The 22508-nt window shown below is 40.7% G+C and overlaps 1 protein-coding gene across 1 annotated transcript in view; it reads left to right on the forward strand.

Moving 5' to 3' along the window:
• Positions 1-22508, forward strand: part of Arms (Ankyrin repeat-rich membrane spanning) — a 707292-nt gene that overhangs the window by 538843 nt on the left and 145941 nt on the right. Inside the window, exon 26 of the mRNA XM_070095086.1 lies at positions 15227-15359. Within this exon, the coding sequence (XP_069951187.1) occupies positions 15227-15359 (133 nt within the window). The remainder of the gene's footprint in view (positions 1-15226; positions 15360-22508) is intronic.

Here is a 22508-nt window from a genome sequence, read left to right on the forward strand (position 1 = left end):
TAACTCGGTGGCACTCGATGTATGCACAAGGCTTATTCCTCTAAGAAAAAGGAGGAGTAGATGTAAAATAGAAAGAGACAGGCGCTCCCTTTACAGGCGACGGAAAAGAATAACAGAGCGGCTAAAAGAGGTCAATATATCTGAAATGCGTAGGGAGACACTGGTCAGAGAAATAGCAAGCATCGAACTTAAGCTAAAAGAATCCTTTAGGAGTCAGGAATCGCGGGAAGAACTAAAAGCCATAAATGAAATCGAAAGAAACCCAAAGTATTTCTTCTCCTATGCCAAATCAAAATCGAGAACAACGTCCAGTATTGGGCCCCTACTTAAACAAGATGGGTCCTACACAGATGACAGCAAGGAAATGAGTGAGCTACTCAAGTCCCAATATGACTCAGTTTTTAGCAAGCCGCTAACCAGACTGAGAGTCGAAGATCAAAATGAATTTTTTATGAGAGAGCCACAAAATTTGATTAACACAAGCCTATCCGATGTTATCCTGACGCCAAATGACTTCGAACAGGCGATAAATGACATGCCCATGCACTCTGCCCCAGGGCCAGACTCATGGAACTCTGTGTTCATCAAGAACTGCAAGAAGCCCCTATCACGAGCCTTTTCCATCCTATGGAGAGGGAGCATGGACACGGGGGTCGTCCCTCAGTTACTAAAAACAACAGACATAGCCCCACTCCACAAAGGGGGCAGTAAAGCAATAGCAAAGAACTACAGACCAATAGCACTAACATCCCATATCATAAAAATCTTTGAAAGGGTCCTAAGAAGCAAGATCACCACCCATCTAGAAACCCATCAGTTACACAACCCAGGGCAACATGGGTTTAGAACAGGTCGCTCCTGTCTGTCTCAACTATTGGATCACTACGACAAGGTCCTAAATGCACTAGAAGACAAAAAGAATGCAGATGTAATACATGTATATACAGACTTTGCAAAAGCCTTCGACAAGTGTGACCATGGCGTAATAGCGCACAAAATGCGTGCTAAAGGAATAACAGGAAAAGTCGGTCGATGGATCTATAATTTCCTCACTAACAGAACACAGAGAGTAGTCGTCAACAGAGTAAAGTCCGAGGCAGCTACGGTGAAAAGCTCTGTTCCACAAGGCACAGTACTCGCTCCCATCTTGTTCCTCATCCTCATATCCGACATAGACAAGGATGTCAGCCACAGCACCGTGTCTTCCTTTGCAGATGACACCCGAATCTGCATGACAGTGTCTTCCATTGCAGACACTGCAAGGCTCCAGGCGGACATCAACCAAATCTTTCAGTGGGCTGCGGAAAACAATATGAAGTTCAACGATGAGAAATTTCAATTACTCAGATATGGTAAACATGAGGAAATTAAATCTTCATCAGAGTACAAAACAAATTCTGGCCACAAAATAGAGCGAAACACCAACGTCAAAGACCTGGGAGTGATTATGTCGGAGGATCTCACCTTCAAGGACCATAACATTGTATCAATCGCATCTGCTAGAAAAATGACAGGATGGATAATGAGAACCTTCAAGACTAGGGAGGCCAAGCCCATGATGACACTCTTCAGGTCACTTGTTCTATCTAGGCTGGAATATTGCTGCACTCTAACAGCACCTTTCAAGGCAGGTGAAATTGCCGACCTAGAAAATGTACAGAGAACTTTCACGGCCCGCATAACGGAGATAAAACACCTCAATTACTGGGAGCGCTTGAGGTTTCTAAACCTGTATTCCCTGGAACGCAGGAGGGAGAGATACATGATTATATACACCTGGAAAATCCTAGAGGGACTAGTACCGAACTTGCACACGAAAATCACTCACTACGAAAGCAAAAGACTTGGCAGACGATGCACCATCCCCCCAATGAAAAGCAGGGGTGTCACTAGCACGTTAAGAGACCATACAATAAGTGTCAGGGGCCCGAGACTGTTCAACTGCCTCCCAGCACACATAAGGGGGATTACCAACAGACCCCTGGCAGTCTTCAAGCTGGCACTGGACAAGCAACTAAAGTCAGTTCCTGATCAGCCGGGCTGTGGCTCGTACGTTGGTTTGCGTGCAGCCAGCAGCAACAGCCTGGTTGATCAGGGGCTGATCCACCAGGAGGCCTGGTCACAGACCGGGCCGCGGGGGCGTTGACCCCCGAAACTCTCTCCAGGTAAACTCCAGAGTATTTTTTAAAGTGAGGTAGAATACTGAGGACAAGTTATGGTTAGTTTTAGTTAAAATAAGATAGAACAATGAAGTGGTAAGAAGTAAAAAAGGAGAGAGATTCTGTAGATATTAAACACAATTAAGACTATGAGGTAGAATGGTCATTGAATACAACAGTGACATTCAAAAGTAGTTGGGGTATTGAAAATTTTTGGGGGGGAACAAAATTTATGGCATTATAACACTAATGGCGGACAGTGGGTATTATCTGCACCTTACTCTGATTTATTTATTTATTTATTTATTTACAATTTGAGCACACATACAGAGGTACAAAAAAATACAGATAAGAGCAGCATGCCAAAGCCACTTATACTATGCATAGCATTACGGGCTGGCTTAAAATTAACTTAAGATTAACTAAGCAATGATGAAATCAGTGATAATACATTAATGTAAACAGATTACTATAAAGCACAAGTGAGTATTACAAAGACAGGTCATATGGTTGCATGCATTGTTGTACATTCAGTCATATGGAGTATTCTGTTAGGTAGTGTATTTAAAAAATAATAAAGTTAGATTGGGTTTTACGTTTAACATTTATGTGATATAATTGTGAGAAACATTTAAGATATACAAACAGGTAGTGTTTCTTTTATATTTACAGGTAATGAATTCCAGATTTTAGGGCCTTTTATGTGCATTGAGTTTTTGCATAGTGTGAGATGGACACGAGGAACATCAAAGAGTGATCTGTGCCTTGTGTTATGGTCATGTGTTCTGTTGAGGTTGGCAAGGAGATGTTTGAGGGGAGGGTTAATATCAGAGTTAAGTGTTCTATGTATGTAATAGGTGCAGTAATAAGTATGGATGTTTTGTATGGTGAGTAGGTTTAGTGTATTGAATATTGGTGGAGTGTGCTGCCTGTACTGAGAATTTGTTATCATTCTAACTGCAGCCTTTTGTTGGGTAATTAGTGGTCTGAGATGGTTAATTGTTGTTGAGCCCCATGCACAAATTCCATAGGTGAGATAGGGGTAAATAAGAGAGTGATATAGGGCCAGGAGGGCTGACTGTGGAGCATAGTACCGTATCTTCGATAGTATGCCTACAGTCTTGGAAATTTTCTTAGAAATTTGTTGTATATGTGTATGAAATTTGAGTCTATTATCAAGGTGGATTCCTAAGAATTTTCCCTCTGTTAGCTTTGTGATAGGTGATCCATTTATCATTATGTTAAGAGGGACATCTGTAGCTCTGTTACCAAACTGAATGAAGTAGGTTTTGTCAATGTTTAGTGTAAGTTTGTCAGTCCTCATCCAGGTAGATATTTTCTGTAATTCGGTATTTACAGTATTGGCTAGCGTGACTGGGCTCGGGTGAGAGAAGACGTATGTAGTGTCATCTGCAAATAGTGTGGGTTTGAGTAATTGTGAAGCATTTGGTAGGTCATTTATGTATAGGAGAAAGAGAAGAGGGCCAAGGACACTTCCCTGTGGGACACCAACTGTAATTGGTTGTGCAGAAGAGTTTGCCCCATTTGCATACACATATTGGCTTCTGTTGCTGAGGTATGACTTGAGGTAGTTGAGGGAGTGCCCTCTTATACCATAGTGTGACAATTTTACGTTTAGCAAGTCATGGTCAACTGTATCAAAAGCTTTACGTAAGTCAATGAAGATCCCCAGTGGGACTTCTTTTTTCTCTATTGCAGTGTATATATGTTCTAGCATGTGTATAATAGCATCATTAGTATTTTTTATTAGGCCTGAATCCAAATTGGCAGGGGTTGAGTATGTTTTGGGAGATAAGGTAGGAGTAGATTCGTTTATGAATTAATTTTTCGAAGATTTTTGAGAGAGGGTGTAAGTTGGATATTGGCCTATAGTTATTCAACTCTGTTTGGTCTCCTCCTTTGTGGATCGGGGTGACCCTTGCTATTTTGAGTACTGTAGGGAAAGTGGAGGATTCAATGGATTTGTTAAAGAATGTTGCAATGATTGGTGATAGCACTTGTGACACTTTTTTGTACATAAAAGGTGATAAGGTATTTAAATCTCCTGCCTTGTTTTTTAGTGCGTTGATAATAAGGGAGACTTCGTATGGGTTAGTCGGAGCTAGGAACAGTGTGTTCGGGTAGTTGCCGGTGAGGTAGTCATTTGGTGGGGTATCTGAGCTTGGGATTTTATTGGCAAGGTTTTGTCCTATAGTGGAGAAGAAATCATTGAGTCTGTTTGCTGTTTCTGTTGGTGGGAGTTGGGGTTCATCTGATTTTGCTAATTTTATTTCGCTATTTCGTGATATCTTTTTTGTTCCCAGAATTTCTGATAGGGTTTTCCAGGTCTTTTTTATATCACCTCGTAAGTTGGATAATCTGTTCTCATAATACAATTTTTTTGCCCTTCTTATCAGGCTGGTTAGGATTGACGAGTAACGTTTTGTTTGGTCTCTGGTTATGTGACCCATTCTGTACTGTTTTTCATATTGGTGTTTTGTATTTATGGATTTGAGAATGCTGGGTGTTAGCCAGGGACTGTTCAGTCTCTTAGCTGTCATCTGTTTAGTTTTTTTAGGGCAGTGCTTGTTATAGAGGTATTGGGTCTTTTTTATAAAATTATTAATACATTCGTCAATATCTGTATAGATTTCTAGCTCAGTGTGTCAGTCAATGTTTGCTACTGCTGTTGTGAAGTTATTAATGGCTGCCTCATTGTGAAGTCTGAAGGTGACTTTAGTAGTGTCTTGGGGTAGTTTACCAAGAGTTGTTATGAGGAAAGTAGGGTAGTGGTCTGTGGTATTATCTGTAATTATGCCTGATTTTAAAGGGGATATGGTGTTGGTCCAGATGTGGTCAAGTAGGGAAACACTAGTCTCTGTAACTCTTGTAGGTTTTGTTACTGTTGGTAGCAACATGCAGTTACTCATTGTGTTTGTGAATTCAGTAACGTGTGGGTCCTGGTCTTGCAGGAGATTTATATTGAAGTCACCTGAGAGTAGTAAGTGATCTTTGTTCATGCGTGCATCAGTTATCATACTTCCTAGGTTTTGACTAAATTGGCCAATGTTTGACTGTGGAACTCTGTAGATGTTTATCAATGTGAGAGGTTTTTGTAGGTATTTGGATTTGAATTTGGCTATTATATATTCCCCATGTTCATCCCTTGTGCAAGTATTAGTGATACATTCTAGTTGGTCTGAGTAGTATATGGCTGTGCTACCCCCTTGTTGGTCTGGCCTACAGTTGTGTATGGCTGTGTAACCAGGAATGGCATAGACATCTGTACTATCAGGCTTTAGCCAGGTTTCAGTTAGTGTAATGATGGACATATTGGCATGTAAGGAATTTAGTAATGCTATGAGGTCATCGTAATGCTTGCTTAAAGATCTGATATTGTAGTTTAAGATAGTTATGTTGTTGTTGGCACTGAGAAGTGCCTTTGATTGTTCTGCAGTGTAGTAATTACAGTAACTGTTTGATTCATTTAAGTCATTAAATAAGAGGTTGGTATCAGGATCAATGCTTGTAATCATAAGATTTGTAGTGAATCTATAGTTAGAATTAAGTATAAAACAAAGTAAATAGTCTTAAGCTAAAAAATAGCACCTGAATTATTTAACAAATGTAAAATAATGAGCTAAGGTAGTTTTTTTTTTTTTTTTTTTTTAAGCTAAAATAAAGGAGACAATATAAAAGGGACTAATACAAATAAAGTGATGATCAAATAATGGAACTTGGGAATATGATAGTAGGTAGTACTATAAAGGTAATTGTTTAAAGTTAGAATTATAGTATAAAATTATAATATAAAAGGGACTAATATAAGTTGTGGTGAACAATAAAGTGGTAATCAAATAAATGAGCTTTGGAATATAATGGCAAAATTGTGAACTTATTCTACTTTAGCACCTGAGAATAGCACCTTGATTATTTTAACAATTGTGAATATATAAACTAGGGTAGTTATATAAAGCTAAAATAAAGGAGAAAATATATAAGGGACTAAAATTAAGTAATGGTAAACAAAGTTAAATGGACAGGTGGTCACTATGAAATAATATTGGTTTAGGAGTAAGATCTGATTTGTAATATTAAATAAATTGAGCAGTTTATTGCACAATAAAATTAAAAAAAATGAGGTAGTTGGTACTAGCTAGCAAAAGATAGTTTTGGTACTTGCAAAAAAGTAATTGGAATATACACTAATTGCATACACAATGAAAAGTGACTAAAAAACAAGTAGTGATAAACAAAATTAAATGGACAGGTAAGAATAATGAATATTATTAATTTGGAGTAAGATTTGACTTGTAATTTAAAATTATGAGCAATTAATAGCAGTAAGAAAGAAGTATAGAGTATTGGCATTAGCTAGTGATGAAAAATAATAAAAATAATAATGCACAATATAATAGTAACGTACACTATATGCACCACACGTATATATGTATTAAGGGCACTTATCTAATCTGTTACAGAAATGTCAGCTTTTCTAAGGAAGGTAGAGAAATCATGTTCGTTTGAGATGGTATATTGTTGTCCTGTTGATGTTTTCCTTACTAGTATTTTCCCATCTCGCGTGAAACACTGATGTATTTTGTTTTCCTGTTTAAGTTTTCTCAGCCTGAACAGAAGGTTTTGACGTTTTTTTGTTAGACACTCATTTATGTACACTCCATTTTTCATTGTAATTGCTGATTTAATTAGGTCCTTTCTTTTATCGTATGAATGAAGTCGGATCATTATACTGTGTTTACCTCCTGGTTTTCCTAACAAACGTGTTTCTTTGATTTCATTGTTTTGCACGATGACTTGTATGTGGTTCTGTATTATCCTGATAGCAGTTTCTTTGCACTGTGCTTGTGTTATGTCACTAGGTATGTGTGGACTGTTTATTATAACTGCATCAGACAACTTATCTTGTTCAGTTTTGTCGTCTTGGAAATCAAGGTATTCATTTAGTCAAGTGTGCATGTTCTGATTCCAGTCCTTGATTGCTTCTTCAACCTTCATATTTATTGTTGTTATTTGCTCAGTGTGACTGGCTATAGCTGCTTTTAGAGTATTTTCTGTGTCAACACTTCCCGATGTAATCTTCTCTTCAAGGTTTTGGATCTTGTTCTCGAGGTTGGTTATCTTGGATTCTCGTCGCTCGAGTGTTGCTTTGATATCTTTGATTTCATTTTCTAGAGCAACGATGTAGTCCTTGATATTGTCAGGAATAATCATACCTGAGTTATCATGGGTGAATCCTTTGAAGGGAGTGGAGTTGGAGGGGGAGTCAGCCATGTTTGTTGTTGTTGTTGTTGTTCCCTGGGTGGCGGTGGTGAGGGGGGTTGATGATACACCGGCGTCCTGCTGGGTAGACAAGTTGAGTTCTAGGGTCCTTGCTGTTATTCTATTATTACTGGTGTTGTTTCTTCTGCGATATCCTTTCATAGTATCACTGAAGTAGATACTGTGTAGCAATGGAGAAGGCTTGTTTTCTCGGAGCTTGGGTTAAGTGGTTGTTTGGCAGCGGAGGCAGTGTTTGGGTTAGCAGGGCTGTCTTCCTTAGATCTTCTAATTTTGTTAAGATTTGGGTTACATTCTTAGTATTCTTGGGTCATGTTGTGGTCTACGTGGGTTCATGTAGTTGAACTTTCACTTAGGCCATCACAAGTTTTGATGAGCGATGTTTTTTTGAGAAAGAAGAGCTGGTAGGATACCGTTGCTGCCGCTGCCGTCGCCTATAACACATTATAACACTAATGGCGGACAGTGGGTATTATCTGCACCTTACTCTGATTGTGTTAATCCATAGTCTATAGTGAAAAGTAGAGGTAACAAACAATTTTAACCATGATAATCATTATCAGTGACCTCAAATTAGTTGAAAATTGCTACTCTGGTCTCGGAAGCATTTTGGTTGTTGACCAGTGTATATAGTCTACCTATGATATTAAAGCCACATTTGTCTGTAGGTGAACTACGGTAGGGTAACCAGGCTGTTACTGCTTGGTCAATCAAGCTGTTACTGTCTGGTCATCCAGGCTGTTACTGTTTGGTCATCCAGGTTATTACTGCATGGTCAATCAGGCTGTTACTGGCCGATCATCCAGGCTGTTAGTCTGTCTAAACTGCGTATGTATTCATTTATATGATCTTGTATCTATGTTGTATTGTTTTTAAATCTTGTACTGAGGTGTACAGTTACTGCTTGTACTGAAGTGTACAGTTACTGCTTGAACTGAGGTGTACAGTTACTGCTTGTACTGAGGTGTACAGTTACTGCTTGTACTGAAGTGTACAGTTACTGCTTGTACTGAAGTGTACAGTTACTGCTTGTTCTGAGGTGTACAGTTACTGCTTGTACTGAGGTGTACAGTTACTGTTGTACTGAAGTGTACAGTTACTGCTCGTACTGAAGTGTACAGTTACTGCTCGTACTGAAGTGTACAGTTACTGCTCGTACTGAAGTGTACAGTTACTGCTTGAACTGATGTGTACAGTTACTGCTCGTACTGAAGTGTACAGTTACTGCTTGTACTGAAGTGTACAGTTACTGCTTGAACTGAAGTGTACAGTTACTGCTTGTACTGAAGTGTACAGTTACTGCTTGAATTGAAGTGTACAGTTACTGCTTGTACTGAGGTGTACAGTTACTCCTTGTACTGAAGTGTACAGTTACTGCTTGTACTGAGGTGTACAGTTACTGCTTGTAGAATACAGTGTTGTAGTAGCAACTAACCAGTATTATAATGGTACTTAGTGGAGTGGAGTGACTTTCATTAGTTTCTTTTTTTTTGAAATACCAGACGTATACTGTGAATTTCATATAACCTGTAGTTACCAGTGGTCGCAATATACACAACGAGAAGCAATTATTACTACAGAAAAAGCGTCCTTCCTCCAAAATTTCCACCAGTCAACTATAGTGATAATATAGCATTTATTGTGGTGGAGACGAAAAAAAAAAACTAGAAAAGCTAGATACAGCGATTGATAAACAAGGGTTGAGGTTCGACCGTTCATCACTGTAGGAGCTGCCAGAAATCACCGGCTTTTCAACACGCAAGTTATACTTTTGTATCAATCAAATCACATATTACTCGGTTAGATAATTTCAAGTAGATCCTTCATGTGTTAGCCCAAATCACCGACTAGTATGTTTTAAATAAGTGACCCACTGATCAGATCAGATCGACTGGTCCAAACCCTTGACTGGTTTCAAACGGTTTCGTTGGACAATAAAGCAGACTGTAAACGGATGGGGTTGTAGGCGCCCTTATCAAACACAAACAATAAATATAAATCAGGAACGTACACGGTAAGCTGTCCAATTAGTTAGAAATACAAATAGCTAGAGCTTCATTTAAGGAGGTTATTAATAGAGTATTCAAGAGGTTGCTAGTAGAATTACAGTAAATCAACCACTCAAATCATTATGAAGCTCTGTATAGTCCGCAGTCAATCAAACAAAGGGGCTTCCACATGGATAAATTGTCATTTTTGTGGAAATTGGTGTCACGCCCCTTGTGCAGATATCCAAGAACTAGCTACAAGCAGTATTAACCCTTTCAGGGTCCAAGGCCCAAATCTGGAGTCACGCACCAGTGTCCAAGAATTTTCAAAAAAAAAATTTGTTATTTTTTCTTATGAAATCGTAGAGAATCTTTTTGTGAAGGTAATAAAACAAAAAGTACGAAATTTGGTGGAAAATTGACGAAATTATGCTCTCGCGAATTTTGATGTGTCAGCGATATTTACGAATCGGCAATTTTGCTGACTTTGACTCCCATTTTATGCCAATTACATTATTCCAATCAACCAACTAGTATTACTTCTATTCTATCGATTGAGCACAAGAAATCGCCAAGTCAACTGTTTCAACTACAAAATAAAGTGATCGGAAATTGTTAATTTGGCCAATTTAACACAAAGTTCAAAATATTCCAATTTCAAAATAGTGTCCAGAATGAACAATGTAGGCATTCCTGGCACTAAACTAACATTTCCTCTGTTCATTAGTTATGTTTTGAGGCTTTACAAATAAATTCCATTTTGATTTTTTATTCACATAATGAATTTTTATTCACACCAAAAAATAGAAGATTTACTGTTATGCAATACTGTAATAATTGTATAAATATCATCACCATATTTGTGAATGTATATTAGACCCACCAGCTGACGTGTATTAGACGTGTGAGGTCGTTTGTTTACTCTTGAATATCGGCAAAAATTTAACATTTCTGCTACTTTGAGCTCAGTTTCAAGCCATTTCCAGTGCTAAAATCAATCAAAATCATCTCTATTTCTATAATATGTCTTCCATTCTATCAAATGAGACCAAGAAATCGCAAATACAACTATAAAAAACATACGAAAAAACACTGCAAAGTTGCTGTTTTAATCGAAAAATCATGATTTCATTTTTTTTCTCTCATTATACACAGTGTGCTGCAGGATCTGTTTTATGTGGTGCACACATACCACATAGATGTATTCTCTCATATCTAGGCCCAAATGTACCACTCACAGTTTATCAGAGTGAGCTGAGCTCATGGCGTAGATCTACGGTTTGGACCCTGAAAGTAAAGCCGTAGATCTACGGGACTGACCCTGAAAGGGTTAAAACAGGGAAGTGTTTTTGGGTATGCCCAAATGAGGAAAATCTGTGGACTAAAATCACAAGGGTATTAAAAGAGGATAACATCAAAGCTGCTTTCATAGACAACCTGGAAGCTTTCTACAACAGATGGGAACATAAAAAGTTTGGGCTGAATGGTACTGCCCTTGATACTGGCCATGTAGTCAGAAACTGTAAGGCTGGAGGTGATGTCCTGGTAGTCAGTAAATGTGGGGCTGATAGTGCTGTCCTGGGAGACAGTAATGGTGAAGCTGGAGGTGCTGTCCTGGGAGACAGGAATGGTGAAGCTGGAGGTGCTGTCCTGGGAGACAGGAATGGTGAAGCTGGAGGTGCTCTCCTGGGAGACAGTAATGGTGAAGCTGAAGGTGCTGTCCAGGTAGTCGGGAATTATACGCAGGAAGGAATACATATAAATAACCTCATAGGGGACAGGAGCCGTAGTGGGGAAACAAGTGTAGTCAAAGATAAGATAAAACCAATATTGCAAACTAGAAATACAACAGGAAATAGCAAACAAGAGGACTCCACTAGCTATAGTGAGGATATATTACCAAAAACAACTGGTGGGAGCTCCATTGTTGGTGCTAGGGAGGATAGGAATAAGACAGGGAAACATGCACCAACGGGGAATACAGTCACAGAATCCCAAGGCAAACGGAAACCAAGCCTGTGCACATACTATGCACTTGGTATCTGCAGACATGGGAAATCTGGAAAAACAGACGGGATGTGGAACTATGACCACCCTAGAAAATGCCATGCCCATATGACAACAGGAAAATGCAAACTCCCTTCCTGTAAGCTTTTTCACACTGAAATGTGTACCTCTTCAGTACAGGAAAGACTGTGCTATAACTTAAATTGCCAGGCACACCATCTAAAGGGTACAAAAAGATACAAAACATCCAGGCCATGGGAAAACCTGGGTAGCCACAGCCACTCAAGAGGGAGAGGTTTTTTAGTGCCAGGAAGGAAAAAAAACTGGCAGGAAATGGCAGAAATCGTACACCAAATCCAGTCATTCCTGGAGTGGAACCACAGTCGATGGCCTCCACTCCAAACCAACAGATACAGATACTAATGCCGGAAAAAAAATCCCTCCCTCCAGTACCAACAATACCACCAGTCCGATGACATTCTTCTTAGCAAATATACAGGGTCTAAAGCCAGCAACAAACAACAAAATACCTTTCATCCGTGGACTGTTTGCAGAGGCAAAGGCAATGTTCGCGGCTTTCACTGAGACCCACATAAAGGATCACTTGGACAACGAAATATGGATCCCAGGTTACAACCTATACAGATGTGACAATGAACAGGCAAAAGGGGGGGGTTGGCCTGTACATTGCAGAGTCACTTGTTTGCACAGAACTGCTAAATGCCTCAAATGATGTAGAGGAAGTTTTAGCAGTAAAGGTCGAGAACCAAAACCTAGTCATTGTGGTAGTCTACAAGCCTCCGGATGCAACATTCCAGCAATTCCAGGAACAGCTGTTAAAAATTGACCACTGTCTGGAAAATCTTCCAGCTCCTGCACCCAACATCTTGCTCCTGGGGGATTTCAACTTAAGGCACCTAAAATGGAGGAATATAGCAAATAATATTGTTGCAGTAATAACACCAGGAGGCAGCTCTGATGAAAACTCACACTCAAACGAGCTTTTAAATCTCTGCACAAAATTCAATTTAAACCAGCAAATAATAGAGCCTACTAGACTGGAGAATACACTAGACCTCATCTTCACTAACAATGATGATCTGATAAGAAATGTCACCATATCAAAAACAATATACTCAGATCACAACATAATTGAGGTTCAGTCATGTATGCGCGGAGCCCCAGACCGACATAATGAGATTAGCCACGAAGGAGCATTCACCAAATTCAACTTCAATAACAAAAACATAAAGTGGGACCAAGTAAACCAAGTCCTAACCGATATAAGCTGGGAAGATATACTAAGCAACACAGACCCCAACTTATGCCTAGAACAGATTAACTTGGTGGCACTTGATGTATACACGAGGCTTATTCCTCTAAGAAAAAGGAGGAGTAGATGTAAAATAGAAAGAGACAGGCGCTCCCTTTACAGGCGACGGAAAAGAATAACAGAGCGGCTAAAAGAGGTCAATATATCTGAAATGCGTAGGGAGACACTGGTCAGAGAAATAGCAAGCATCGAACTGAAGCTAAAGGAATCTTATAGGAGTCAGGAATCGCGGGAAGAACTAAAAGCCATAAATGAAATCGAAAGAAACCCAAAGTATTTCTTCTCCTATGCCAAATCAAAGTCGAGAACAACATCCAGTATTGGGCCCCTACTTAAACAAGATGGGTCCTACACAGATGACAGCAAGGAAATGAGTGAGCTTCTCAAGTCCCAATATGACTCAGTTTTTAGCAAGCCGCTAACCAGACTGAGAGTCGAAGATCAAAACGAATTTTTTATGAGAGAGCCACAAAATTTGGTTAACACAATCCTATCCGATGTTATCCTGATGCCAAATGACTTCGAACAGGCGATAAATGACATGCCCATGCACTCTGCCCCAGGGCCAGACTCATGGAACTCCGTGTTCATCAAGAACTGCAAGAAGCCCCTATCACGAGCCTTTTCCATCCTATGGAGAGGGAGCATGGACACGCGGGTCGTCCCACAGTTACTAAAAACAACAGACATAGCCCCACTCCACAAAGGGGGTAGTAAAGCAACAGCAAAGAACTACAGACCGATAGCACTAACATCCCATATCATAAAAATCTTTGAAAGGGTCCTAAGAAGCAAGATCACCACCCATCTAGAAACCCATCAGTTACACAACCCAGGGCAACATGGGTTTAGAACAGGTCGCTCCTGTCTGTCTCAACTATTGGATCACTATGACAAGGTCCTAAATGCACTAGAAGTTAAAAAGAATGCAGATGTAATACATACAGACTTTGCAAAAGCCTTCGACAAGTGTGACCATGGCGTAATAGCGCACAAAATGCGTGCTAAAGGGATAACAGGAAAAGTCGGTCGATGGATCTATAATTTCCTCACTAACAGAACTCAGAGAGTAGTTGTCAACAGAGTAAAGTCCGTGGCAGCTACGGTGAAAAGCTCTGTTCCACAAGGCACAGTACTCGCTCCCATCTTGTTCCTCATCCTCATATCCGACATAGACAAGGATGTCAGCCACAGCACCGTGTCTTCCTTTGGAGATGACACCCGAATCTGCATGACAGCGTCTTCCATTGCAGACACTGCAAGGCTCCAGGTGGACATCAACCGAATCTTTCAGTGGGCTGCAGAAAACAATATGAAGTTCAATGATGAGAAATTTCAATTACTCAGATATGGTAAACACGAGGAAATTAAATCTTCATCAGAGTACAAAACAAATTCTGGCCACAAAATAGAGTGAAACACCAACGTCAAAGACCTGGGAGTGATCATGTCGGAGGATCTCACCTTCAAGGACCATAACATTGTATCAATCGCATCTGCTAGAAAAATGACAGGATGGATAATGAGAACCTTCAAAACTAGGGAGGCCAAGCCCATGATGACACTCTTCAGGTCACTTGTTCTATCTAGGCTGGAATATTGCTGCACACTAACAGCACCTTTCAAGGCAGGTGAAATTGCTGACCTAGAAAATGTACAGAGAACCTTCACGGCGCGCATAACGGAGACAAAACACCTCAATTACTGGGAGCGCTTGAGGTTCCTGAACCTGTATTCCCTGGAACGCAGGAGGGAGAGATACATGATTATATACACCTGGAAAATCCTAGAGGGACTAGTACCGAACTTGCACACAAAAATCACTCACTACGAAAGCAAAAGACTTGGCAGACGATGCAACATCCCCCCAATGAAAAGCAGGGGTGTTACTAGCACGTTAAGAGACCATACAATAAGTGTCAGGGGCCCGAGACTGTTCAACTGCCTCCCAGCATACATAAGGGGGATTACCAACAGACCCCTGGCAGTCTTCAAGCTGGCACTGGACAAGCACCTAAAGTCGGTTCCTGACCAGCCGGCCTGTGGCTCGTACGTTGGTTTGCGTTCAGCCAGCAGCAACAGCCTGGTTGATCAGGCTCTGATCCACCAGGAGGCCTGGTCACAGACCGGGCCGCGGGGGCGTTGACCCCCGGAACTCTCTCCAGGTAAACTGAAGTGTACAGTTACTGCTTGTACTGAGGTGTACAGTTACTGCTTGAACTGAGGTGTACGGTTACTGCTTGTACTGAAGTGTATGGTTACTGCTTGTACTGAAGTGTACAGTTACTGCTTGTACTGAAGTGTACAGTTACTGCTTGTACTGAAGTGTACAGTTACTGCTTGTACTGAGGTGTACAGTTACTGCTTGTACTGAGGTGTACAGTTACTGTTGTACTGAAGTGTACAATTACTGCTTGTACTGACTGATGTTCTTTTGACAGGTTACTATGGAGGAACAACTGATCTTCGGAGCACTACAAACACTGAACGAGGAGGCTTGTGAGGACGTCCTGAAGGAGCATGAGAAGACCTACCATCCACACACCTCTACACACCTCACTACTATACCCTCAGGTGGGTCACACACTGTCTGATACATCCACACATCTCCACACACCTCACTACTATACCCTCAGGTGGGTCACACACTGTCTGATGCACCCACACACTATCTGATACACTCACACACAGTCTGATACATCCACACATCTCCACACACCTCACTACTATACCCTCAGGTGGGTCACACACTGTCTGATGCACCCACACACTATCTGATACACTCACACACAGTCTGATACATCCACACATCTCCACACAGCTCACTACTATACCCTCAGGTGGGTCACACACTATCTGATACACCCACACACAGTCTGATACATCCACACACCTCACTACTATACCCTCAGGTGGGTCACACACTGTCTGATACACCCACACATGGTCTAATACACCCACACACAGTCTGATACATCCACACACCTCCACACACCTCACTACTATACCCTCAGGTGGGTCACACACTGTCTGATACACCCACACACGGTCTGATACACCCACACACAGTCTGATACATCAACACAGTCTGATACACCCACACACTATCTGATACACCTATCATGTGGGGTTCGAACACGTGGATAGGGTAAAGTAATACTCACGTAGGCTGGTAGTACGTATATTACGGATAATGTGTGGAGCGCCCTAACAGCCGTGACCTTCCTCCTTGCTCACTCTCGTAAGACTGACTAACCCCACTACCCATATGTGAGGGGGGTGTTTGAATACTGCTGTGGTCAGCACAATATGAATACAGACAGTGATTCACGCAGAGACGGTTGGTAGTGAGTCATCTACTGGTACACTGGTTACTGGTAACTGGTACTACTACTGAGAGCTCGGCGACGCTAACGTATGTCGTCCCGACATACAACTAATACAAACTAGAGATTTATTTATTTATTTATTTATTAACAATTTGAGCATACATACAGAGGTACAAAAAAATACAGATAAGAGCAGCATGCCAAAGCCACTTATACTATGCATAGCATTATGGGCTGGCTTAAAATTAACTAAGCAATGATGAAATCAGTGATAATACATTATTGTAAACAGATAACTATAAAGCACAAATGAGTATTACAAAGACAGGTCATATGGTTGCATGCATTGTTGTACATTCAGTCGTATGGAGTATTCTGTTAGGTAGTGTATTTAAAAAATAATAAAGTTAGATTGGGTTTTAGGTTTAACATTTATGTGATATAATTGTGAGAAACATTTAAGATATACAATTTATAAGGTTCAGTTATTCAGTATTTATTTGGTTTTGGGTAAGTAAGTGATCTTTGAGAAGAGACTTGAATTTATAAACAGGTAGTGTTTCTTTTATATTTACAAGTAATGAATTCCAGATTTTAGGGCCTTTTATGTGCATCGAGTTTTTGCATAGTGTGAGATGGACACGAGGAACATCAAAGAGTGATCTGTGCCTTGTGTTATGGTCATGTGTTCTGTTGAGGTTGGCAAGGAGATGTTTGAGGGGAGGGTTAATATCAGAGTTAAGTGTTCTATGTATGTAATAGGTGCAGTAATAAGTATGGATGTTTTGTATGGTGAGTAGGTTTAGTGTATTGAATATTGGTGGAGTGTGCTGCCTGTAGTGAGAATTTGTTATCATTCTAACTGCAGCCTTTTGTTGGGTAATTAGTGGTCTGAGATGGTTAATTGTTGTTGAGCCCCATGCACAAATTCCATAGGTGAGATAGGGGTAAATAAGAGAGCGATATAGGGCCAGGAGAGCTGACTGTGGAACATAGTACCGTATCTTCGATAGTATGCCTACAGTCTTGGAAATTTTCTTAGAAATTTGTTGTATATGTGTATGAAATTTGAGTCTATTATCAAGGTGGATTCCTAAGAATTTTCCCTCTGTTAGCTTTGTGATAGGTGATCCGTTTATCATTATGTTAAGAGGGACATCTGTAGCTCTGTTACCAAACTGAATGAAGTAGGTTTTGTCAATGTTTAGTGTAAGTTTGTTAGTCCTCATCCAGGTAGATATTTTCTGTAATTCGGTATTTACAGTATTGGCTAGCGTGACTGGGCTCAGGTGGGAGAAGACGTATGTAGTGTCATCTGCAAATAGTGTGGGTTTGAGTAATTGCGAAGCATTTGGAAGGTCATTTATGTATAGGAGAAAGAGAAGAGGGCCAAGGACACTTCCCTGTGGGACACCAACTGTAATTGGTTGCGCAGAAGAGTTTGCCCCATTTGCGTACACATATTGGCTTCTGTTGCTGAGGTATGACTTGAGGTAGTTGAGGGAGTGCCCTCTTATACCATAGTGTGACAATTTTACGTTTAGCAAGTCATGGTCAACTGTATCAAAAGCTTTACGTAAGTCAATGAAGATCCCCAGTGGGACTTCTTTTTTCTCTATTGCAGTGTATATATGTTCTAGCATGTGTATAATAGCATCATTAGTATTTTTATTAGATGGCAGGTATACGGCTTGGGCTGATTCTATACAATGTCAAAGTACACAACAATTGAACATTATAACATACATAAGTAGAACATTGGAATGGAAGCTTACGTAACTGAAACTGTAATGCAATACAAGGTATAATATGCACAACTCATCGAATGAAACTCAACGTTAAGATTACACAATAGAAGTGATAAAAAAAAATTTGATCGATCGATCTGTATTCATGTGATCTATGGATTCTGAGGAAGAATATATACAAAGAAAGAAGTGTTTAACAGAAAGGCAGATTCGGTGCACTCAAATCTAGACTGTTAACTCTCAGAATTCGGAGAGAACGTGAACACAAAAAAAAAATTCTTGAATACTGGTAAGTTGATACTGTAATTATTCATCTATACAGGTTATTTACATTTAACCCCAACTCTGCTAGGGTAAGATTGACATATGCAGAATGAGTGTCATCTCTGGGAGGATCAAACTCTGTTGCATTGGCTAACTCATGCTGTATTTGAGGCAAATCTGAATTGGAAGTTACAAATGATACTTGAGGATTTCTCAATACCTGTCGTGTACGTAGGGAATAACAACATTCAGGTTGATCGTCTGACTGAGTATCAGAGGAAGAGAGTACAGGATCAGGAAGATTGTCAGAGTCTGTCACATTAGTCTGGGTTGGAACATCATTATCATCACATACTAACTTCATATGATCCTAATGCGATTCTTTATACTGACCAGTACTAATTTCTCTAACCTTATACTTATTACCAGTGATATGTTCAACTACTCGATAAGGACCAACAAACTTTTGATCAAGCTTTGGCATTGCAGACGTTTTGTTAAAGTTAGTCAGCATAATTCTCGAACCTACTTTGATTTTGGATGGCTTTGCTCGAGTGTTTGTGACTCTTGTAAATTCTACTGTTGATTTATGAAGTGTTTCACGGATTCTTCTAAAATCACTTTGAGCTAAGCTGGTACGAGTTGCTATGAAATCATCAGGGTTGTAATTTGGTTTCGGATTAGAATATAACAACTCATAAGGCAAACGTTTATCTACACCGTACAATGCATAATGTGGAGTGTCACCTATAGAAACATTGTAAGCAGAATTTATAGCACACTGCACATCAGGTATAACTTCATCCCAAGTTTCACTGTTGGGATTGATAGTGGCTCTCAAGACATCAAGTACTTTCTTATTGGTTCGTTCTGCTAACCCATTGCTGGCAGGATGATGAGGAACAATGGTGGATTTAGAGATCTTGTACAAGGTGCACAAATTTTCAAGAATTTCATTACAGAATTCACCTCCATTATCTGTTACTAGGGACTTAGGGGTGGTATGCCTGCAGATAATGCGTTCTTTAAACGCTTTAGCTACTGTCTCGGCAGTCTTATCTGCAATAGGAACTAACTCACAATATCTGGTGAAATGGTCTACCATAACACACAGATGTTTGTTGCCTTGGAGGGAACATTGGAAATTAGTTAACAAATCTAGCGCAACTCTTTCCCACAGTTCGCTAGTAGTTGGATACACTTGGATTGGATTAGGGCCATTAGCATTACCTTTATGTTGCATGCAGACACTACATTTCTTAACATACTCAGAAATATCAGTTGCCATACGAGGCCAAAAGTATTTCAATCTGGCTTGTTTTACTGAATGATCCATACCAGGGTGTGCAACACCTGGTACATCGTGCTACATTCACTAGTGACTGTGGAATTACTAACTGGTATACTCGTCTGCTAGGAGTACCCAACTCGGCTGTTCGATACAGTAATTCTTGGTTCATGACAAAGTCACTGATGGGTGCTGGTGGCTTCACAGTCAGAATAAGATCTTCCTGGAGCAGGAATCGAATCACCAGAACACAAGGGATCGGTTCTTTCTTACTGGAGGAATGAACAAACTCGGTGGAGTGGATGACTCCCCCCGGTTGAAAAAAATTAACGCTATAACACGCAATATGAGCAAGGGAGAACGAATCTACTATCTCAAACTGCAAGCACAGGAGAAAAGAAATGAACACGGTGAACAATGCTGATATTCAATCTGAGTCGCACACAGTGACACGAGGTATCAGCTATAAACTTCACTTACAAACGTTAACAACGTGGAAGTTACTCGAGAAATAACTTCTTACAATGCACTGATTACTGTCAACTAGGATGGGATCACAATCTGAAACACTGGAGTCCAGACAGGAGTGACAGTATTACTAGTGCCTGACCGCTCGGCTACGTTAATAAGTAATTCACAGATCTATAGGAACTTAATCTGAACTTCACATTTTGCAGCACTTTAACAAATCTCAGATACAAGCTGTGAGAACAAACACATTGCTCAAGGGCTAGGTATTGTCTTTCAGTCAGTAAGGGAATGTTTGTACTGTGGACTGATTCATATTGACTTTGACTGGCATGATACACTAAGTGAACATTCAAAAGTGACTGGGACATGATCTCAGTGAACTTACTCAAGGACATAAGGCAAAAAAAAAATAGAGAAATGACACAGTAAGCTTAAGTGGAAGAAAATGCTTAACAATTCTGCATAAGTAATAAAAAATGTCTAAGATACACTGCAAGAGGAAGAACAACTCAATGTAAAGAACTGTTGGCATACGAAAAAAAAAGGTATACATAGAAATAAATGGATAATTTGGTATACTGGGGTGAATATCACTGCATGAAATACAATGACAATTACTGGAGAATACAATGCTGAAAGAATACAATAAAAAAAATGAATCACTTCACACGGAGTGACTGACTGGTACACTACACAATAATACTTACTACAGACAGAGAGTAGCATAAAAAAAAAAAAACACATAAAAAAATATGAGATGAGCGATAACACTGAAAAATATTGCAAAAATAATGAGTCAAAGAAACACTGAGTCTACACTGAAAACACAAGGTTTAGAGTACACAAGAAATTCACTATAAATGTCTCACACACGCAAATGTCTTTAAATGCAAGAAAAATGTCTCTAAACAGAAAATTATCACAGAAGTCTGGAGGAGTCGACGGGATGACTGGTGATGAGGAAGGTTGTCCTGCGCGGTGATGACGCCGACACTCACACTGTCGTCGTGAAGAAATGCGCTTTCTCGGTGAACTCACATAACTGGCTTTATCGGTGGCACTCAGCTACAATCTCTTGACCAATTACATGAGCCAAAACAGTTCTAGGACCCGGTACAAGGGTGCAAACAACCACAGGTAGATGAGGTGGGTGGCTGGTGGTGGGTGGCTGGTGGTGGGTGGCTGGTGGTGGGTGGTTGGTGGTGGGTGGTTGGTGGTGGGTGGGTGAAGGGAGAGTGTATAGCGGTGGGTGAGGTGGTGACTCTCGCTGGCGCTCTGGCGCGCACTCCACTCACTACCCACGAAGGTGGCTTGATAAGCCACTATGCCACAGGGATGGTGAAGACCACTCTTAGCATCCAACTGGCATCCAACTGGGAGCACAAAGCGATATATAAGACAATACTTCAGAGGAACTTCCAGAGGAACTTGCGTGGCTTACTTCTCTCTCTCAGCTGGGTTAGAAGCTGGGTTGGCTGACTGGCTTAACCCACGAGAATGGCTGACTGGAAGACGTGTAATGATGCACACAGCACGGAGGAGCAGGTGGATGACAGGAGACAGGCTGGATGATAGGCTGACTGGCATTCACTTCCACAGTCTGGCTTACTGACTGGCTTAATTGCAAAATCCGGGTCAACCCCTCGGAGATTGAAGCAATTAGCACACGAACTAAGCCAGGAAGCTTGAAAAACAGCTGCAACAGGCTTGCAGGGTGGAGGTTGTGAGGGGAGCGAGTAGCTGGTGGGTGAGACGGTTCACCTTTTGACCCGCCGGCTACTCACAAACAGTCTTCTAACGTCTTGAAATACCCTTAAAAAAGCTTAAATCCACACTCCACACCGTTGCCACCATTTATCATGTGGGGTTCGAACACGTGGATAGGGTAAAGTAATACTCACGTAGGCTGGTAGTACGTATATTACAGATAATGTGTGGAGCGCCCTAACAGCCGTGACCTGCCTCCTTGCTCACTCTCGTAAGACTGACTAACCCCAGTACCCACATGTGAGGGGGGTGTTTGAATACTGCTGTGGTCAGCACAATATGAATACAGTGATTCACGCAGAGACGGTTGGTAGTGAGTCATCTACTGGTACACTGGTTACTGGTAACTGGTACTACTACTGAGACACCCACACACAGTCTGATACACCCACACACAGTCTGATACATCAACACACAGTCTGATACACCCACACACAGTCTAATACATCAACACACAATCTGATACACCAACACACAGTCTGATACACCCACACACAGTCTGATACATCAACACAGTCTGATACACCAACACACAGTCTGATACACCCACACACTATCTGAAACACTCACACACAGTCTGATACACCCCCACACAGTCTGAAACATCAACACAGTCTGATACACCCACACACAGTCTAATACATCAACACACAATCTGATACACCAACACACAGTCTGATACACCCACACACAGTCTGATGCATCAACACACAGTCTGATACATCAACACACAGTCTGATACACCAACACACAGTCTGATACATCAACACACAGTCTGATACACCCACACACTATCTGAAACACCCACACACAGTCTGATACACCCCCACACAGTCTGAAACATCAACACAGTCTG

The sequence above is a fragment of the Cherax quadricarinatus genome, chromosome 49 (genome assembly GCF_038502225.1).
Source record: "Cherax quadricarinatus isolate ZL_2023a chromosome 49, ASM3850222v1, whole genome shotgun sequence".
NCBI classification, from domain to species: Eukaryota; Metazoa; Arthropoda; class Malacostraca; order Decapoda; family Parastacidae; genus Cherax; species Cherax quadricarinatus.